The sequence below is a fragment of the Panthera tigris genome, chromosome B3 (assembly GCF_018350195.1).
Source record: "Panthera tigris isolate Pti1 chromosome B3, P.tigris_Pti1_mat1.1, whole genome shotgun sequence".
NCBI lineage: Eukaryota > Metazoa > Chordata > Mammalia > Carnivora > Felidae > Panthera > Panthera tigris.
Window position 1 is genome coordinate 27,877,049 of NC_056665.1, and position 20,404 is coordinate 27,897,452.

Genomic DNA, 20,404 nt, shown 5'->3' on the forward strand with positions numbered 1-20,404 from the left:
TACACTTATACCTCACTAGTAGACTTATCATCCTGAATATCAGTCCTTACCATACAGGTCCCTGCCACAGCTCTAAGTCAGTCTTATGTTTCACCCTGGTATTCAAGGCATTCTATCACATGAATTCAGCTGACCTCTCCAGCTTTTGCCCCACATTCATCAATAAATCCTGAGCTCCTTGCAAAGTGAAGCACTTCAACATTCTCCTATATACTCACTGATACATCTGTGCTCCTATTGTCTCTTCCACCAAAATAGAGCTTCTTCATCATGCTGCACCTCAAGTCTGCCACACCCCTCAGAAGCTGCCCTCACCAGCCCTCAGCCACCTGTATCCCCAAGACACTTGTGGAACTACAATTACACATTTCACAGTGCACTGGCATCATAACCTGTACAGAGCCATCTGCATTTTCTCTTTTCACTCTGACCCCAGAGAGTTTGGGGTCATAAACAAGGACTATCTTGTTCCCTATAATACTTTAGCACATCTTTTTTAAGAGTAGATAATCAAAAAATATTTTATAGCTTTTTTTTTCTATTCAAAGTAATATAAGCTTATTCCAGAAAATTGAAGAAATAAAGAAAAGTCTAAAGAAAATAAAGTCAGCTGGTATTCCAGTATATGGATACACCACCTAATAATGGGCATAAAATTGTCTCCAGTTTTCAACCTAAAAACAATACCAACAAAGAAGCCATAATGGGCATCCGTAAACACATATCTTCATGCCTTTTCATGTGATAAATTCCCACAAGATGACTCCCAGGTCAATGGAGAGATACAGAGCTAGATACAGAGATGCAGATACAGATGTGTGTGCATGTGTACACACGTATTTAAAAATTTTTTTTTAAGTTTATTCATTTTTGAGAGACACAGTATGAGCAGGGAAGGGGCAGAGAGAGAGGGAGACACAGAATCTGAAGCAGGCTCCAGGCTCTGAGCTGTCAGCACAGAGCCCAACGCGGGGCTCGAACTCACGAACCACAAGATCATGACCTGAGCCGACATCAGACATTCAACCGACTGAGCCACCCAAGCGCCCCTAATACACATGTATTTTAAAGTGTAACATTTCTTCAATGTTGGTTGTACCAACTTAAATTCCCACAAGCAATGTGTTAAAGCAGTGCTACTTTAGATATGTATGAACCACCTTAGGGCCTTATTAAAATGCAAACTCTGATTTCTTAGGTCTGGGGTGTAGCCTGAGAATCTACGTGTCTAACATGCTCCTACGTGCCATCAGTGCTACTGGTCCACGAGCCACACTTTAAGTAACAAAGCAGGACATCACTGTTTTACTGTTTTCCCCCCCCTTCCCATCAGATCCTTGAATGTGATAGAATGCCTTGAATACCAGGGTGAAACATAAGACTGACTTAGAGCTGTGGCAGGGACCTGTATGGTAAGGTCTGATATTCAGGATGATAAGTCTACTAGAGAGGTATAAGTGTATTTGAAAAAGGAAGGCCATAGAGGTGAGAGAATTGCTTTTGTGTCAAGTGATAAGGTGTCTTCTGGGGGTAGGCATAAAAGATGGAAAGATGGATCTTTTGTCTTATAAGATTATGACACTGTCATTTGCACTTCATCAATTTCTGGCCAGGTTACACATCTTTCTCATGCATTTAAAAACCATCTCTATTTCCCTTTTTATGGACTACTTGCTCATGTCTTTTGCCTGTTTTCTATGGGAGTACCTGCATTCCTTACATATCTATAACAGCTTCCTTAAAAAGATACCTGTATGAGCAGCTGTGACCTCCTGAACAGCCGGCTGAGACAAGATCTGCCTAAGCTGGTCCTGGTGTGAAAGCAGCGCACGGCCCGCCTTCAGGATGTACAGTTTTAACTGCTGGCACCTCAGCAGCTCCAGGTCTACTTGTCCTGTGGGAGAAAAGGACTCAGGAACGGCACACCTTGCTTGGGCTCTTCTCCTCACCAGCTGTGTGGCCTTAGGGAAAGTGCTCTGCCTCCTGCACCACAGTGCCATGCCTGTAAAGTGGCACAAACAATGCCCTGCCCTGTAGGAATTAGCCGGACATGCCAAATACTGTCAATAATGAAGGACTTGCCTTTCTGGATAAGTATCCTCTACCTCCCCTGGGTCTTCCCCTTTTCCTGCTGCCCACACAACTACCTTGATGGATTAGGGTGAGAATTAAATGGTTTAACAAAGTTAGATCCATGTCAGTTATTATTAGTATAATCAAATGTTTCCCATATTGCTAAAATTTCAACCAGATATCTATGTCACAAACAAAATATCTTCACCTTTTCTTGCCAACACTCCTCCAGGATGATTTTGTCAGATAGTCACAACATACAGTTCTCTAACTCAACAAGATCATGGCACTCCCTGGAGTCTTATCTAAACAAATGACTGCAGTGGTGCCTGACAGCCAACTGAGGAGGAAACTAAGCTGCCACAAAATGCAGGCAGACCACAAGTACAGCCGGATTATAGTTGTGGCAACAGTGTTCCAGCAGGGCATGTCAGAGGCCACAGAAGGCAACATAGCCAACAGCAACATAGGATGGAAGGGGATGGAGGATCACAGGTGCCTCTCAGGCATCAAGCCTGACTGCCTGGCAGCCAGGTTTATTCACTGTGAAGAGAAAGAGTGACTAAGGGATAAGGTTAGTGGAATTCTGAACATGCTGTGGTATACATGCACATGGCCCTCCAGCCAGAAATGTGAACTGGATATTCAGAGTTAAAGGTGATCACTATCATAAATGTTGCAGCAGCAATCACAGGAATGGGGAGAAATGGGTGAAAAAGCTCAGTAAGAGTGGACACAATGAGCCAAAAGTTATGGAGAAACCCACAAGGATTTCCAATGTGCAAAGAATAGTCAAGGAGAAGAACTCTTCAAAGAACATGCAAGTGGCAACGTAAGGAAAATTAAGGGAGCAGTATTCCAGACCAAAGGAAGGAAGGCTTTAAGCACAGGTGACCTTTGTTTTAGCCCAACGTCTATAGATATGAAGCAAGGCAGGTCTAAACATGCAGGCCTTACTGGGTCTGGCATTGATGAGGCCAGAAGCAAAGCTCCTAAAAGGCAACTGAACTAAAGAGCCATGGCTGGAGGGTTAATGGTGGGGAGAGAAAACACAGATTCCTCTTCAAAAGGTTTGTTCAGAATAAATGCTGGCACTGGAAAGTCAGGGAGCATGGGGCAGGGGTGGGGGGGAACCTAGGGATTCTTCAGACGCCACTCTCCCCATGGTGTCATTCTTGGTACTACACACTCTTATCACCACATTCAAGCTTTCGTGTCCACTATAACTCAACAAATAGTCAATCCATTGAAACCCAAAGACTTTGACAATCACAGGAACTTGCTCTCACAAAATGACATTGTCCAAGCAATACCAGTTAAGATTGTAGTTGTTTCACCAAGAAGTACCATGTACTGACCTGCAAAACCCGGTTTAGGTGACTTCTTTACTTTGTGCTTTTCCAGTTTGCTTCCAGCAAGGTTTACCAATTGAGCCCAGACAGATAGCATAGGCTCTGTGAAGGGGAGGTTGGTGACACTGAATGCCACAGCAGGGAGCTAAAGCAAGAAGATAGAAACCTTCAAAGTCTGTCCAATGAAATGAGCAAATGAAACGTTCTAAAAATTATCAAACCATGAATCTTAATTCTAAAATATACATATTGTAAGTCTTTTTATATTTGAAAATCATTTTAAAATATGCCATTAAAGATAATAGAGATTTATATGTATAGTAAACATAACCTAAATTAATTTTTTCTTTAACAACTTATCAATAATAATTATGTCAGGCTGGTGATGATTATCTCTTTAGGCATTTTCTATGCATTAAAAATTTTCTACAACATGCATGTATTCATTTATAAATCAAAAACAGTATTTTATAGAAATATAGTCAGGTTATACTTAGATTACATCAAAATAATATAAATGACTCTCTTTCCCTATACATCCTTAATTCACAGATTTAAGATGATAGCATCTGCTACATAAGTCATGTCACTCAACACAATAAATAAGCATTTATGAAGAAAGGTCATTTTTTTAAGGAATCACTTTTAGGTTTCTTTAAAAGTTGAGTTGTTCAATAAAAGTCAGACTTCATAAATTTACATTTTAAGATAATTAAAACTAACAAACATAATTACCAGTACCTTCTATGTTGCTAACGCCCTTTTATGTCTTTGGGGGCTAAAATAAGACATGAACTAGTAATTTGTGTAACACCATGAGACCAGGCCCTATTTATCACAGACACAAAGCAAACAAGGGAAGATAGACATATGGCTTTCCTCAGGTTGCATAGTTTCCTAGACAGCGTGCATGAACTACAAGAATCAAGTTCATTCTAGCACTAATGTTAGCACTCAGTTCCAGCATAAAACTCCTCTGCCTTATTACCAAGTAACTGAATACAAGTTCACCTACTGGTTTGAGCTGATTCAATGGGCAAACGCGACACATCCGCATGTCTGAGAACTGTACAGTGATTCTGCCCTTTGGGGTGATGCGAGTCACCGTGCCTTCTCCAAACTCATCATGCATGACTTGTCCCCCCAGGCGCAGGCGACCATCGATGCCTCCGATCACAGCTAGGACTGCCATGAGGCCCCCCACCTCTGGGTTTTCGGAGTCAGGAAAGTAATCCTCTAACAGGGCCTAATGCAGACAGACAGCTAGTTTGAAGAAGACAGCCAAGGGTGCTGCCTGTTTCTTACACATTTATAACTAAGCCAAGTTCATTTTTATACTAGTTTCTTCAATAGTTATTTCCACTACAGTATGGTTTAAAATATCTTTAAACAAAATACATGTCATTTCAAAAGATAATTTAAAAGTGAAATCAACATTCTACAAAGAAAAACTAACAGATATGAAAACGCAGCACCCACCCCCTCTGGTGGCTTTCCTGTGCAGCTGCGGGTGACAGAGTGGAGCTGAGAGTTGATGTACTTGTTTATGAGGCCGTTCCACTGACCCAGGGAGTGGAGTGTGCGGAGCAGTGCCACCACCTCTTCTGCCAAGGTGCTGCTATGAGTGGCAGTCAGAGAGGCCTGTGGGCGTGCCCTCCGCCGCCTCAGAGTAGATTCTGAAAGAGACATGTGAGAGAGGAGCTACATGGTGCCCTGCTCACTGACCCAGGACACAAGTAAGGAGAGAGGCCCACCTCTGAGGAACGGGATATCTGAAGAACAGGTGGTGAGCAAGCTGCCCAAGAAACCAAACAGCTTTTCCACAAGGCATTTCATGTCCCTTGCCCTTTCGATCTTGTCCCATGATGGAAGCACTGCTTGCAGTAAATGCACAGCTAAGATCTGACAAAAGGCAATTTAAAACGGCAAACATTAAAGAAAACCATAATCTGTGGTTTTACATTAAGAGATAACAGATTTTTATTTTCTTTTTTTTTGTCCCTGCAATGCAATTAATCATGTGAAAATTCAGATATCCATTATTTTACAACCAGATAATTACACCCAAGTTGATTAATGATATAGATTATCAGGAGTTGGAAAAAGCTACAGATATTCACTTAATTAAAAAATAATTCTTTTCAGCTTAATTCTTCTGAAGACAATTATACTACAACTCCTATGAAGCAGATAAGAGAAGCTGGTAGGATTTATCACTTCAAAGAAAAGCAAGTCAACTACAGTTTAGCAACTTAAAATCAATTTAAACTAATCAAGGACTTCAGCCCCTTGCACTAGAAAATCTACTTTGGGTTAGTTCCAGTTCTTTTCTGCACTCATTGAGTACAGGCACCTAATTATGATGACTGGGAGAATTGGTATCTTGATGCCACCTCTTAAGGGGATTGCACAGTTTCAAAATTCACACTGAACAGCATCAGCCCAGCAGCACAATTACCTGTCGCTGCAGCGAGGCAGCAGTGAAAGGTGCATGTCCCTCCACAACCTTCATGAGCAGGGCAATCCACTGTGGGGAGCTCAGGGCAGCACACATGTGTGGCGTGAGTGCAATGCTCCGCACAAAGCCCAACGTGCACCAGCTCCGGTGCTGCTCCCGGCAGACCAGCCTGTTTGGGGAAGCTGCCACAGTGAAACAAACCAGCTTGGCACCAAATTTCTAGAAATAAATACTCAGCACAATCTATACTTTTAATGTACTTACCGTGTTATGTTCGATAATAGCCTACTTTACAAATATACTACAATTTCACTAATTCAAAATGAGAGGAGTGAGAGAAAACCCTACTAAAGGAACATTTTACAACACTTTTAAAACCTTCAAAGTACATGAGTAGCTCAAACCAATTAAGGAGTTTCATGTACTTATTATTTATAGGCAGTAAGAAAATGATTCACAATTCAAACAGCAGTTATTAGAGTGCATCTTGTATATTTTAAAACCTCACGTGTTATATATCATCAGGGCACTTGGGTGGCTCAGTGGATGAAGTGTTTGACTCCTGATTTCAGCTCAGGTCATGATTTCATAATTCATGAGTTTGAGCCCACAAAGGGCTCTTTGCTGACAGCACGGAGCCTGCTTGGGATTCTCTCTCTGCCCCTCCCTGGCTCACACGCACACATGTGCTCTCTCTCTCTCAAAAATAAATACACTTTAAAAATAATAATAATAAATATCTCCCATGATCTTGTTTATACTTAATCTGCACCATAAATTTCCAATCCAAGTTTAATAAGTCTGCAGTAATAGAACAAGACTAGGAGGCTTTCATGAGGTTTGTCCAATTTGACGGATGCAACTGACCCTGTCTGCTCCTCCTGGCTTCCAGGTCTCCACTCATGGGTACCCAGGGGCTTCCACTCTTTCCTGGCAGAGGCCCGCCTGCCAGGGCCCAGCCCTCCTGCTCTCTACGCTTCCAGAGGCACCGCCATCAGACCCAAGTTCATGCCTGCACTCAGTTACACTCACAGACACACACACACATCAACTTTCACAGTCACACCCTACCACAATCCCACATACTCATTTTCAGTCACTGATATACTCACACACAATCCCTCATAATTACCACACACACTCACAAACACACCCAGCTACTCACACACATTCCCTTCCCCATTTCACACTCACACCTGTAGCCACTCACATATTCAGTCTCACTCAGAGACAAACTCTCCCATACTCACAAGCACTCTCACACATACACACACACTCGCCCCTCCCACTCCAGCAACTCCTTCTCTCCACACTTACACATATTCACATTTTCATGCAAACATTTCAGTGGGTTGAACTGTATCCCCCAAAATTCATGTTCATCCAAAACCTCAGAATGTGACCTTATTTGAAAATAAACTCTTTGCAGATGTACTTACTTAAAGTAAGGATTGATATAATACTGTATTGGATCAGAGTGGACCTTAAATCCAATGAAAGTCCTTATAAGGAAGCAGAAAAGGACATAAAGAGACACAGGGCAGTCCTTTGTGTGAAAATGAGGCAGAGCCTGGAGTGCTGTGGCCTCAGGCTAAGATACCCTGGAGGTACCAGAAGCTGGAAGAGACAGAAAGGATCCTCTTCTAAAGTCTTTGCAGGGAACACAGCCCTGCTGACACCTTGATGTTAGACTTCTGGTCTCCAAAAATCCTTGATGTTGGAAAATGTGGTCTCCATAACTCCATTATGGGGTGAACTGTGTCCTACCTGCCTCCCAAAATCAGTATGTTGAAGTCCTAACCCTTGGTACCTTAGAATGTGACCTTATTTGGAAATGGGTCCAGGGGAGATATAATTTGTTTGGGAGAACTTAAACTAGGTTAAGGTGGGTCCCTAATCCAATTATGACTGGTGTCCTTATAGAAAGGTGAGATTTGGAGACAAACACACACAGGTAAATATGAGGTCAGTAATCTACAAACTAAAGAATGTCAAAGATTGCCAGCAAACTACAGGAGGTAAGGGAGAAGCCTAGAACAGATCCTTCCCTCACAGCCCTCAGAAAGAACCAGCTCTGCTGACACCTTGAACTTCTAGTCTCTAGAACACGGAGAAAAAAATTTCTATTATTTAGGCCACCCAAGTGTACGGTACTTTGATGTGCCAGCCCAAACAAACTAACCAAGTTTGAAGTAAATTGTTACAGCGGCCCTAGGACACTAATACACACGCACACTCACCCACATGCTCACACTCACTGACACACACACCAAATTCATAGCCCCAGTACTCTGTAGGCCACAACTATTCATTGCATACATGTCTTGTCCGTCGTTCCACTTTCCACTAACATTCGCAGCAGTCCACACAGGGTCTTGGTGGCTTCACTCTGCATGATTTCAGCATGGACTCCAGCAGAGAGACAAAGAGTTTGTAGTAAATTAACAGTACTGGTAAGCATCATTGCAGTGGGATGAATGTTCCTTTCAATTTGTTCAGCTTCTGGAAAAAAGTATCAAAATAAGAAGCTATATCCCAAATAGAACTGGAAAATATCCCTGCATGTAACTTAAGGGATTTCATAACACAGTCTTTTAAGGAATTTAATATCACAATTTTTACTGTGGAAAGGGAAGTAGCTCTTTACAAGAAAAGAATTCAAAATACACTAAACACCGTAATCATCTCTGTCCCCACCTTCCTCAAAGAAAATAAGCCTTCCAAATTATAGTTTAATTTTTTAAAGCTATCTCCACATATGGCTCAGAAGCACTAAAACAATTACAAGGATTTATTCTTTTAGAAAGACAACTTATCAAATGTCAAGAACTGCTTGCTGATGAGCTAGCTATGCCCTGGATGAAGACAGAAGTGCCTGCTCCATGGAGGGGAAGCAGAGGCTCATGTGTCAAAGCCACTGACTTTCTGACAAGGAGGCACATGACAGCCAAGCTATAGTTCTGTCACTTAGCCAGCTCTGCTCAGGTTCTGACTTGTCTGAGTGAAGACCCCAGACAGAGAACTGGGAGGAGGGACAAGTGGCCTAGACATCGTGTGCTCAGACACAGTGATAACAAAACCAGCCCTGACCAACTAAGCACGACTCCAAGTTTCACATATGTTACTCCCAACAGCTCCACAAGGCATCATCTGTTTACATCTGAGGGGGCGTGGGCCCCCACAAGTGACATTGATGGAGCAGAGCCTTTTCCACTCTCCATACCACCCATCTTCTACTGAGCTCAGCCTCTTAGGTTTCCTCTCCTGACCATACAAGTGACTTCCAAAGCCTGACCATGCAGTGCATACAGCTAGCACCTGAGCCCCAGGAATCAGCCCAGGCCTCCTGGACAGTCTCACCAAGACCAGCCATGGGAAGTTTCATTCACACATCCCAAAGTCTTTTGGACACATCGGAAAATGTCATGAAGTCCTCCTCCCACAACCTTGGATTTACTTAGATAGGATTTAACTTTCTGGGTTCACTCCAAATTTTCATTTCTGGTTTCCTTAAGGTAATACTGTACTGACTAATTCCACATTATTCCTAGTTCACCAGGCACTGACTCACTACCTCACACAGGAGACTCAGAGCCAAATGAGAAGGTCCACTAGAGGTAAAGACATAGCAAGCAAGCCAGCCCTACAGTGCCAAACTTTACTGGACTGTCCCCAAAGGGAGCAAGGGAGTCAAATCCAGCTAGGCTGCCAGTCACCAGAGCCATGCTTTTAACTCCTATATCAGAATTACCTGGGGCTTATTTAAACTGAACCTTTAGGGACAAGTCCAAAACTACAGAGCACTGTCTGCAGGTGAGTCCTGATACACTGTTCTCACTTCCAGATGAAAAGGACAGCCAGCTAGCATTAGCACACAGCTTGCCAAGCTGCCCCAGACTAAACAACCCGAAGGCACCCACCAGAGTCATCCTCTGTGTCCGAGTCCTCTGCTGAGGGCTGTGTTGAGGCTGGCAGCTCCGCCAACTTGAGGTCATACTTCCCTTCTTTCCCCATCCTGTAGGAGTTGGTGCTGCCTGTGTCCCACTGGACCCTGATCCATCCGTCCTCTCCAAGTTCACCAATCACACGCCCAAGACCAGGAGGAGGTCCATCCTGAGGAAGCCAAAACAAAGATCAGTTAAGAGGGCCCACGCCTGTTCTGTCGCACAAAGCCTGTAAGGACTGCTGTGTCACTGTGCCCACAGACTGCTCCAAACCCACCTGCACCATGCACAGCTCACATCATCACCTTAAATCAAACATCAGGAAATAACTGGCTTATGCTCCTTTACCAAAGAGGTAACTGGGAAAAGAATTGCCTCAATCAGCATCCTCCCTAAACCAATACAGAGATGAGGCTTTCCAGCCTAGTCCTGATGCCCTATTCCTTGGCTCGATCCCTCCATTGGGCTTCAAAATACCAGAAACCTGAAACAAGCACCAGCATCTCCTGTTTTCCTCTTGTTCTTCAGTTTTCTCTCTGGAACTAGAGTGGAGACTCCGTCTCTCATGTCTATGAGTGAAAGCTGTTTTTAGGATGCTGCTACCTGTTCTAGGACACTTCTGAAATGATTCTGGTAAGACCCGTGCTTAACAGTGAGGTTGAGAAAACCTAGAGGTGACAAGAATGCTACCATACTGTAGGAAGGTAAGCACTATCCTTAGCTAGTGACTTCGGTAATAACACAGACACCAGTCCCCACAATCTCTCCTTGTGAGACCTCACAGAAGCTTGGGAGTGATTTGCCACAAGGAGAAACAGAGAGGTGGCCACCACCCAGCTGGCACACCTGAAACTGCTAGGTTGGGGCACTTAATTGGGCACATGGCCACCATCTCTCAGCACCTGGGTTTTTCTGCCTCACAGCTTTTAGAACACTATTAATAAGATGAAGTCTACTCTTTCCTGCTTACTCCTGCTCCTACTCTAGGCTCCCCCTCAAATTGAGCCCATGCCAGGAAGTTTTCTAAAAACAGCCATGACTCCTTAAATACATGATCCTGCTTGAGGTGCCCCTACAGCCACTGATACTCTCTACTTGTTTTGACTCTATTCACCTGCCCAGGAATCCACAACTACGTCATCTGTCAATTGCATAGGCCCTGAGTTAACATAGTTATATATTCCAATTCCACCCACTAAGAGCATGCAAGTAAGGATGGTGACTAATGTGTGGCTAATGTGTTTAAAATCAAATCTGAGTACCTGATCACCCCATTTCCAATCAACGCCTCTCATGACCCTGGTTCCAATCTTCATCATGGCAGCCAGTTCTGGCCCTGAAACTGGCAGCTGTACAGGAGCCGTTTCCTTTCTTGTCTCTTCCAAAACTGTAGCAGAAGCTCCTCGGGCAGAAGCATTCATATCCTCTTCAACATTATCACAACTAGGACCTATCAGAGCATCAAAAACAGCAGGTGAGCCAATAAGTAGTTACAATATCCTAATCTTAATACACTTTTTTCTTTTTAATTTTTTTTAATGTTTATTTATTTTTGAGAGAGAGAAACAGAGTATGGGGGAGGGGCAGAGAGAGAGGGAGACACAGAAACTGAAGCAGGCTCCAGGCTCTGAGCTGTCAACATAGAGCCCGATGCAGGGCTCAAACCCATGAACCATGAGACCATGACTTGAGCTGAAGTCAGGTGCTTAACCCACTGAACCACCCAGGCACCCCTTAATACACTTTTTTCAAATATTAGTAAGGACTGATGAAAATAATTTTAAAGAATCTATAGTGTATAGTGTATTATCAATATAATAAGTACCATGAAAGATTTACTGATGAGAATTTAAAAAGATAAAAGGAGAACCAAATATATAAATATATATCAGAAGAGGGACACCTGGGTGGTTCAGCTGGTTAAGAAGTCAACTCCTGTTTTCGGCTGAGGTCATGGTCTCATAGTTCGTGAGTTCGAGCCCCACATCGGGGCTCTGCACTGATAGTGTGGAGCCTGCTTGGATTCTCTTTCTCCCTCTCTGCCCTTCCCTGCCCCTCCCTCTCTCTCTCTCTCAAAATAAATAAACTTTAAAAAAAAAGTTTAATTAAAGAAAAGCATGAGAAGATATAAAAGATATAAAATGATCAACAGAGACATTTACTCTACTTCTAGGAATTATGCCCCTCTTCCAAAAAAAGCAAATGATTAAGTTAGAAAAACACTCATCACATGTTTTATTAGAACAGTAAGGCAAAGGATAATCACCTAAATGTCTAACAATGAGAAATTAACAAACTTTAATTATGATACTATGCAGAAAAGAGCTAAGAACAGCAGGCCTGATACCACTGTCCTTAGGAAGGGCTGGCTTGCAAGGTAGCCCTCAGCTGGCCTCTGGGAACCTGGATCTCAGGAGGGCTCCCACCCCTCCCTGATAAGAGGCCTCACAGTGCCTAAACTATTTGTACAATGTGGTCTCTGCTTAAACCTGCTTCCTTCTAGGGGTCTAGAATTTGGGTATATGCCAGGAGGTGCCTACTTGACCTGCCCCTGTGCAAATCCTAGGTGCTGAGTCTCTCGTGAGCTTCCCAGGTGTAGACACCATTTCACATGTACAATCAACAACTCTTTGCTGATAATGAACTTCATCCTGTGTGACTCCACTAGGACAGGACTCGTGTCAGTTTCTCCCGGACTTTTCCCATGTGCCCCTTCCCTTCACTGATTTTCCTTCCTAGTCTTTCACCGTAGTAAATCTTAGCGCTCAGTGTGACTATACTGCGAGTCTGATAAGGTCTTCTCACAAAGCACTGAATCTGGGCGTGGTCTTAGGGACTCTGGCACAGGGATGGCAGCAGTAGGAATCTCTAGAACAACCCTGACTAGCTGAAATATTGCGTAAGTATTGTTTGGTAAAAGGAAGAATGAAGGGGTGGAGTATGATGAATATTTGGTCCTTGATGGCTATGAAATCATCCATAATATAAAACAGAAGCTGAACCATCAGCTACAAGAAGTAAAATTTACAAATGGATTTTAAAATAGTGAATTTAACCCCAGGAATCAGCGTGCTGGATCCCCTGGCTGCTTTTGGTCTTGTTGGCTAACTTGAGGTGGGGGGAAAGTACAGTCCTGGTAACTCATTCAGTCTTTGTTCTCTCCTCCAAGTGAGAGGAAAAGGTGCCCAAACATTCCCAAAGGTGGGCTTGGGTGGGTCAAAAATGTACATAGTCTGTGATCCTCTCTACTCCAAAAGGGATTAAAAAAAAAACGGTTAGTCAATTCTTAGGGCTGGAGTAAAGCTTTAGATAAAGTAAAGCTTTTCCCCAGTTTTACTAGGAAAAAAAATATTCTTTTCTTCAGCCCAGCTCAATGGTGCCTCAATGAGACTTCAAAAAGGGCATCTGTTACATTCCAGCTAGGAGCTCCCCTGGCAGATATAATGCTAACCCTATAAATGCCAAATTTACTGCAAAGGATATGAATACATTTGCAATAAGAAAAAAAGGGGGACCTTTTCTTAAGTGCTTTTGTATTTTGTGGCTGTGATATCTGATGCATACATAAAGTTAATATAAAGTATTACATGCTTATAATTTTTCTTAATGTTTTTATTTATTTTTGAGGGAGAGGGAGAGATAGAGCATGAGCAGGAGAAGGGCAGAGAGAGAGGAAGACAAAGAATCTGAAGCAGGTTCCAGGCTCTGAGCTGTCAGCACAGAGCCTGTTGCAGGGCTTGAACCCATGAACCATGAGATCATGACCTGAGCTGAAGTCGGACACTCAACTGACTGAGCCACCCAAGCACCCAGCTTATAATATCTTATATTAAAGAAAAATAATCCTGATCAAGGAAAGTGGTAAATATAGATATATATTCATGGGACACAATTCCCTTGCTTTCTGTAGCCAGGAGGAAGGTTGAAATTTAAACTCCTAACAAAGGCCCCCATAATTAATAATTTGTGCTATGACTTTTACCTATTTGGATCCTCTGGAAAAAAGGGAGATGATATAAAAAGAGAGGCAATTTCTAGATGGAAATACAAGTTTGAGACTTTTTAAAAGCATTTTTTAATTACTCATGAGGTCTTACGAAATCAGATGCATGACTCATAGAGGCTCACTGTTTTCTAGACTGATGCATATTTTTGAATGGGTCATGTGGACACAAAGATTGAGATGACCAAAGAGCTTAAGAAAGCCTTGCTTTTTCACTTGGACTTAGAAGACTGACGCTGCAGTATTTCAAAGTTCACACAAAAAACATTAGAAACCAATCAGATCTAACAGACACACATATATACAGAACTGAAAAAAAGCAGGATACACAATCTTCTCAAGGGTACATGGAACATTCTCTGGGATAGCCCGTATACTAGACCACAAGTCTCAATAAACTGAAATATACTATAATCATACCAATTACCTTCTCCAACAACTACAGAATGAAACTGAAAATAACAAAAGAATACTACAAATTTTACAAGTATATGGAAATTAAATTACAAACACTTAACCACCCAAAGTAAAAAAAAATCATGAGAGAAATTTTGTTAGTACCCAAAATCTATAAAGAATTTATCAAACTCAACACACAAAACACAAATAATCCAGTTAAGAAATGGGCAGAAGACGTGAATAGACACTTTTCCAAAAACATCCAGATGGCTAACAGACACATGAAAAAAATGCTCACCATTACTCATCATCAGGGAAATATAAATCAAAACAATGAGATACTACTTCACACCTATCAGAATGGCTAAACAACAGGCATGGGTAAGGATGCGGAGAAAAGGGAACCCTCCTACACTACTGGTGGGAATGTAAACTGGTGCAGCCACTCTGGAGAACAGTATGGAGGTTCCTCAAAAAGCTAAAAATAGAAGTACCCTACTAATCCAGCAACTGCACTGTTATTTACCCAAAGAATACAAAAATACAGATTTGAAGGGGTACATGCACCCCAATGTTTACAGCATTATCAACAATAGCCAAACTATGGAGAGAACCCAAATGTCCATCAACTGATGAATGGATAAAGAAGCTGTGGTATACACACACACAAAAACAATCTCTCTCTCTCTCTCTCTCTCTCTCTCTCTCTCTCTCTGTCTCTCTCTCTCTCTCACACACACACAGACACACACACACTGAAATATTACTCAGCCATCAAAAAGAATGAAATCTTGCCATTTGCAGCAATGTGATGGAGCTAAAATATACTAAGCGAAATAAGTCTATGAGAGAGAAACAAATACCATATGATTTCACTCATATGTGGAATTTAAGACACAAAACAGATGAACATATGGGAAGGGAGGGGAAGAAGAAAGAGAGAAACAAACCACAAGAGACTCTTAATGATAGAGAACAAACTAAGAGTTAATGGAGGGAGGTGGGTCAGAGATGGGTTAGATGGGTGATGGGTATTAAGGAGGGCACTTTGATGAGCACTAGGTGTTGTACATAAGTAATGATCACTGAATTCTACTCTTGAAACCAATATTGCACTGTATGTTAATTAACTAAAATTTAAATTGAAAAAAAATACTTTGAGACGAAAGAAAACAAAAACACAACATACCAAAACTTATAGGATGCAGAAAAAGCAGTGCTATTGGGGAAATTGTTATCTACAAAAGCATACATTGAAAAAAGAAGAGGGTGCCTGGGTGGCTCAGTGGGTTAAAAGTCCAACTCTTGATTTCAGTTCCAGTCATAATTTCATGGTTCGTGAGTTTGAGCCCCACGCTGGGCTCTGCACTGACAGTGCACAGCCTGCTTAGAATTCTCTCTCTCTCTCTCCCCCTCTCTGCCTCTCCCCTACTTGCATACACACACTCTCTCTCTCAAAATAAATAAACTTAACAAAAATGAAGAAGAATCTCAAATCAGTAACTTAACTCTACACCTGGAGGAACTAGAAAAATAAAAACACAATAAACCCATAGTAGAAAGAAAAAAAGAATAAAAACTAGAGCAGAGATAATTAAAAAACAATAGAATCAATAAAAGTCAGTTTTTTAGAAAATATCAAAAAAATGACAAACGTTTAGGTAGATTAAGAAAAAAGAGACAAGATGCAAATAACTAAAACCAGAAACGAAAGTGAGGACATTACTACTGATTCTACAGAAATAAAAAGAACGGTAAGAGAGTATATGAACAACTATACAACAAATTAGCTAACCTAGATGAAATGGATAAATTCCTAGAAACACACAAATGATCTGAACTGAGTTAAGAAGAAATAGAAAACGTGAGTAGACCTAGAATAAGTAAAGAGACTGAATCAGTAATCAAAACCTCTCAACAAAGAAAAACCCAGAGCCAGATGGCATAACTGGTGAATTCTACCAAACTTTTAAAGAAGACTTAATACCAATTCTCTAACTCTCCAAAAATAGAATAGAATGTAACAAATCCTAACTCACTCTGAGGCCAGCATTACCCTATAACAATACAACTATAAAATACAGTTCAAAGAAATGAAAGAAGACCTAAATAAATATAAAGCCATCCCATGATCATGGAAAGAAAGATTTAATATTTGTTAAGATACCAATACTCCCTAACACAATCTACAGATTGAATACAACCTCTAGAAAATCTTAATAGCTATTTTTTTCCAGACATGGAAAAGCCAGCCCTGAAATTCCTATGGACCTGAATTCCTGAAATGCTAAGGACCCAAAATAGCCAAAATAATCTTGAGAAAGAAAAATAAAGCTGGAAAACTACTTTTTTATTCCAAAACTTACCACAAAGCTGGTGTTCACAACAATGTGGTACTGACATAATGACAGACATATAGACCAACAAAATAGAGAGTCTAGAAATAAACTATAATAACTATAGTCCAATGATTTCACAAGGGGGCCAAGACCTTGGGAAAAGAAGTCTTTTCAACAAACAGTACTAGGACAACTGGATAACCAAAAGAAGTAAAAGGAGTTCTTACCTCACACCGTAGTAAGAATTGCCTACAAATGGACTAAAGACTTAACTATAAAAACTAAAACTATAAAACTTAAAAAAAGAAAACACAGTGAGCCATCCCCATTAACTGGGATTTGACAATGGTTTATTGAACATGACATCAAAAGCACAAGAAACAAAAGAAAAACAGACAAATTGGACTTCACCAAAATTTAAAATTTCTGTGCATCAGCGTAAAACACAACCCACAGAGTGGGAGGAAATATCTTCATATCATATAACTGAAAATGGTCTAGTATCCAGACTATGTAAAGGACTCCTACAACTCAACAATACAAAGACAAATACCTCAATTTAAAACTGGGCAAAAGTTTTGAATAGCAAGTTCTCCAAGAAAGAGAAGAAAGGCCAAGATGGCAGAGCAGCTGAAAGTTTTCTGCTTCTCTCCTTCCTGAAATGTAGCTAGATAAGCACCAAACCATTTTGTACACCCAGAAAACTGATATGAGGATCAACACAACAATCTGCATAACGTAAGCCACAGAACTTAGCAGGGATGCAGCATGGAGAGGAGAACTGGGAAAGAGAAAAGCCACGGAGGGTAGGGAGCTATTTTTGCTTGCAGAGAGAGGACAGAGACAGAGGGAAGAGTAGGGGAAAAGCACTCCAACTGAAAGTAGCTGAGAGAAAGAGAGTGGGAACACCCATAAGGGACTGAACAAGAAAGGGAGGAAGGAGAAAGGAGAAGGTTGTAAATACCATTAGGATCTATAAAAGGGGAGTACAGAGTTGAAACTCTCGATATGTGGCAGAGCTCTGATGAGATGGGCAAATCCCCAGGAGCAACAGCAAGGTCTGAGGGGGTCCTCTGGCCACATAAGGAGAGGCAGCTCCCCTGCTGAGAGGACATTTGGTAGAGGCTATGCAGCCTCCCCACAGGCAAAGGTCCCAGTGGAACCCATAGAACAGCCATATTTGCTGGTGTTGGAACATGACGTTAAGGGGCTGTGAAGCCTGGCACCAGACATGTATTGTGATTTACCATAATCCCTGAAACACTGCTGCTACACAATCACGCCAACTTTTTCTGGGGCTGGCTGGCACCCACAGATATCTAGGCCACAGTATCTAGGCATCTGCAACAGTACCATCATGTGAACATTCCTAAGGGCAGGCTGGCAACTGGCCATTGCTCAGTGAGACCCTCCCCAAGAGGGTCTGAGCAGGTCAAAGCCACAGGGCCCTCAGAAGGGATTTGGAAACAGCCTCATCTGAGATGAAATTCAAGAGGGAGGTGCAACCTTGCACACTGACAGCGTGGTCCCACACAGTATAAAAGCAGGGAGTGGATGGAAGCCGGAGACAAAGAAAGGGTGCTTGATTGCCAGTACATGAGAGCACGGAGTTCTGATACTAGAGACTGGGTAGCTGGGTGACACCATTTTCACCTATCACACGCATGTGCATACACGTGTTCATGCACCACAACGATCCACCCCAGTAAGCTAAGAAGCACCATCACGTCCAACTGTGCCAGCCAAGCTCTAGATGACCACCACAAGGCTCTCTGCCTGCTTAGTTGAAGGACTATAAAGTGCTTCATAGTTTGACTGCTAGAAGAAACAGGATGTAATTTCATTCATATTTCATTCTGTTAGCTGGTCCATCTATTCAATTTTTTTTCTTTTTCTTTTCTTATTTGTGAAAACAGAAATTATGTTTTTATTAAAAAGATTTTTAATTTTTTTCTACTGTATTTTTTTGTAATTTTTTATTCCATTTACTTTCATCCTTTCATTTTATTCTATTTTATTGTATTTTTTTTAATTTCCAAATGTTTTCCTATTTTTTTTCCCTTTTTCTTTCCCTTTGTTCTCTATTCTATCATGCTTCTTTCAACAACCAGACCAAAACGCACCTAGGATCTAACATCCTTTATTTGATTTTTTCTGTTGTTTTTAATTTTTTCAATTTTTACTTTTTATTTTATTAAATCTTTTTCTTCCTCCAAAATGATGAAACTAAGGAATTCACCCCAAAAGAACGGACAGGAAGAAATGACAGCCAGGGACTTAATCAACACAGACACAAGCAGGATGTCTAAACCAGAATTTAGAATCACAATAATAAGAATACCAGCTGGGGTTGAAAAAAAGCATAGAACCCATTTCTGCAGAGGTAAACGATATAAAATCTAGTCAGGGCAAAGTTAAAGATGCTATAGTTGAGATGCAATCTCAAATGGATGCCACGACGGCAAGCAGGGATGAAGCAGAGCAGCAAATAAGCGAGCCTAACACAGCACCAGTAATAATAATCATTTATAAGTTATTCAATTTTCTTAAAATAAAAACAAAAACAGCTTCAAACATCACACACAACTAAATATTTAAACCCACAACAAGAAACTTTAAGAGGTGACAACATGGCCTCAGAATCCATGGAGGCGATGGCCAGGTGGTGAGGGAATCATTGTTCCTCAAGCTGAGATGGTGGTCTCCTAAGCCTGTGCCTCTACTATGAATTTCCTCACTACCTAGGTTAGGTTAGGGGATCTCAGAAGCATTCCTACCATGATTTCCTGATTCAGAGCATCTCTAGGATTCAGGCAAATTGTTGTGGTTAAAAATTTTCTCAAGAACAATCAATTCAGGACGGCTTCTAACACAAAGTTAGTCTTTTATGACATCATTGTTCATAATGTCCGTCAAAAACTCAGTAAATAATGGTTTAATAAGCTTATCTGTGAATAAATTGGTATAATTCATAAGAATATAATCAGAAATTTCTGCAAAATGTGTTTATAATCACAATTAACCAAATTCCAAAGTATTTCATGTACTTGTACTCAAATTTTGCTCATTTAATATAAAAATTTCTCCATATCCCTAAACAGTTGCTTCCTGAAAATAGTCAATGGACTAAATGCTCCAATCAAAAGACACTGGGTAACAGAATGGATCAGAAAACAAGATCCATCTACATGCTGTTTATAAGAGACCCATTTTAGACCTAAAGACACCTTCAGATTGAAAATAAGGGGATAGAGAACCATCTATCATGCTAATGGTCAACAAAAGAAAGCCAGAGTAGCCATACTTATATCACACAAACTAGATTTTAAAATAAAGACTGTATCAAGAGATGAAGAAGGGCATCATATAATAATTAAGTGGTCTATCTACAAAGAGGACCTAACAACTGTAAACATTTATGCGCCAAATGTGAGAGCACCCAAATATATAAATCAATTAATCACAAACATACAGAAACTCATTGACAATAATACCATAATAGTAGGGAACTTCAATATCCCATTTACAACAATGGACAGATCATCTAAACAGAAAATCAACCAGCAAACAATGGCCTTGAATGACACACTGGACCAGATGGACTTAACAGATATATTCAGAACATTTCATCCTAAAGCAGTAGAATACACATTCTCCTCAAGTGCACATGGAACATTCTCCAGAACAGATAACATGCTAGGACACAAATCAGCCCTCAACAAGTACAAAAAATTGAGATCATACCATGCATACTTTCAGACCACAACACCATGAAACTTGAAATCAGTCACAAGAAGAAATTTGGAAAGACAACAAATACTTGGACTAAAGAATAT

General features: G+C 41.1%; 1 protein-coding gene across 1 annotated transcript in view; it reads right to left on the reverse strand.

The window, feature by feature from the left end:
- HERC2 (HECT and RLD domain containing E3 ubiquitin protein ligase 2) overlaps positions 1 to 20,404 on the reverse strand; it is a 268,303-nt gene that overhangs the window by 112,360 nt on the left and 135,539 nt on the right. Inside the window, 9 exon segments of the mRNA XM_007098938.3 lie at positions 1,751 to 1,894; positions 3,432 to 3,570; positions 4,441 to 4,671; positions 4,905 to 5,101; positions 5,180 to 5,327; positions 5,884 to 6,065; positions 8,203 to 8,385; positions 9,804 to 9,996; positions 11,090 to 11,277. Of these exon segments, the coding sequence (XP_007099000.2) occupies positions 1,751 to 1,894; positions 3,432 to 3,570; positions 4,441 to 4,671; positions 4,905 to 5,101; positions 5,180 to 5,327; positions 5,884 to 6,065; positions 8,203 to 8,385; positions 9,804 to 9,996; positions 11,090 to 11,277 (1,605 nt within the window).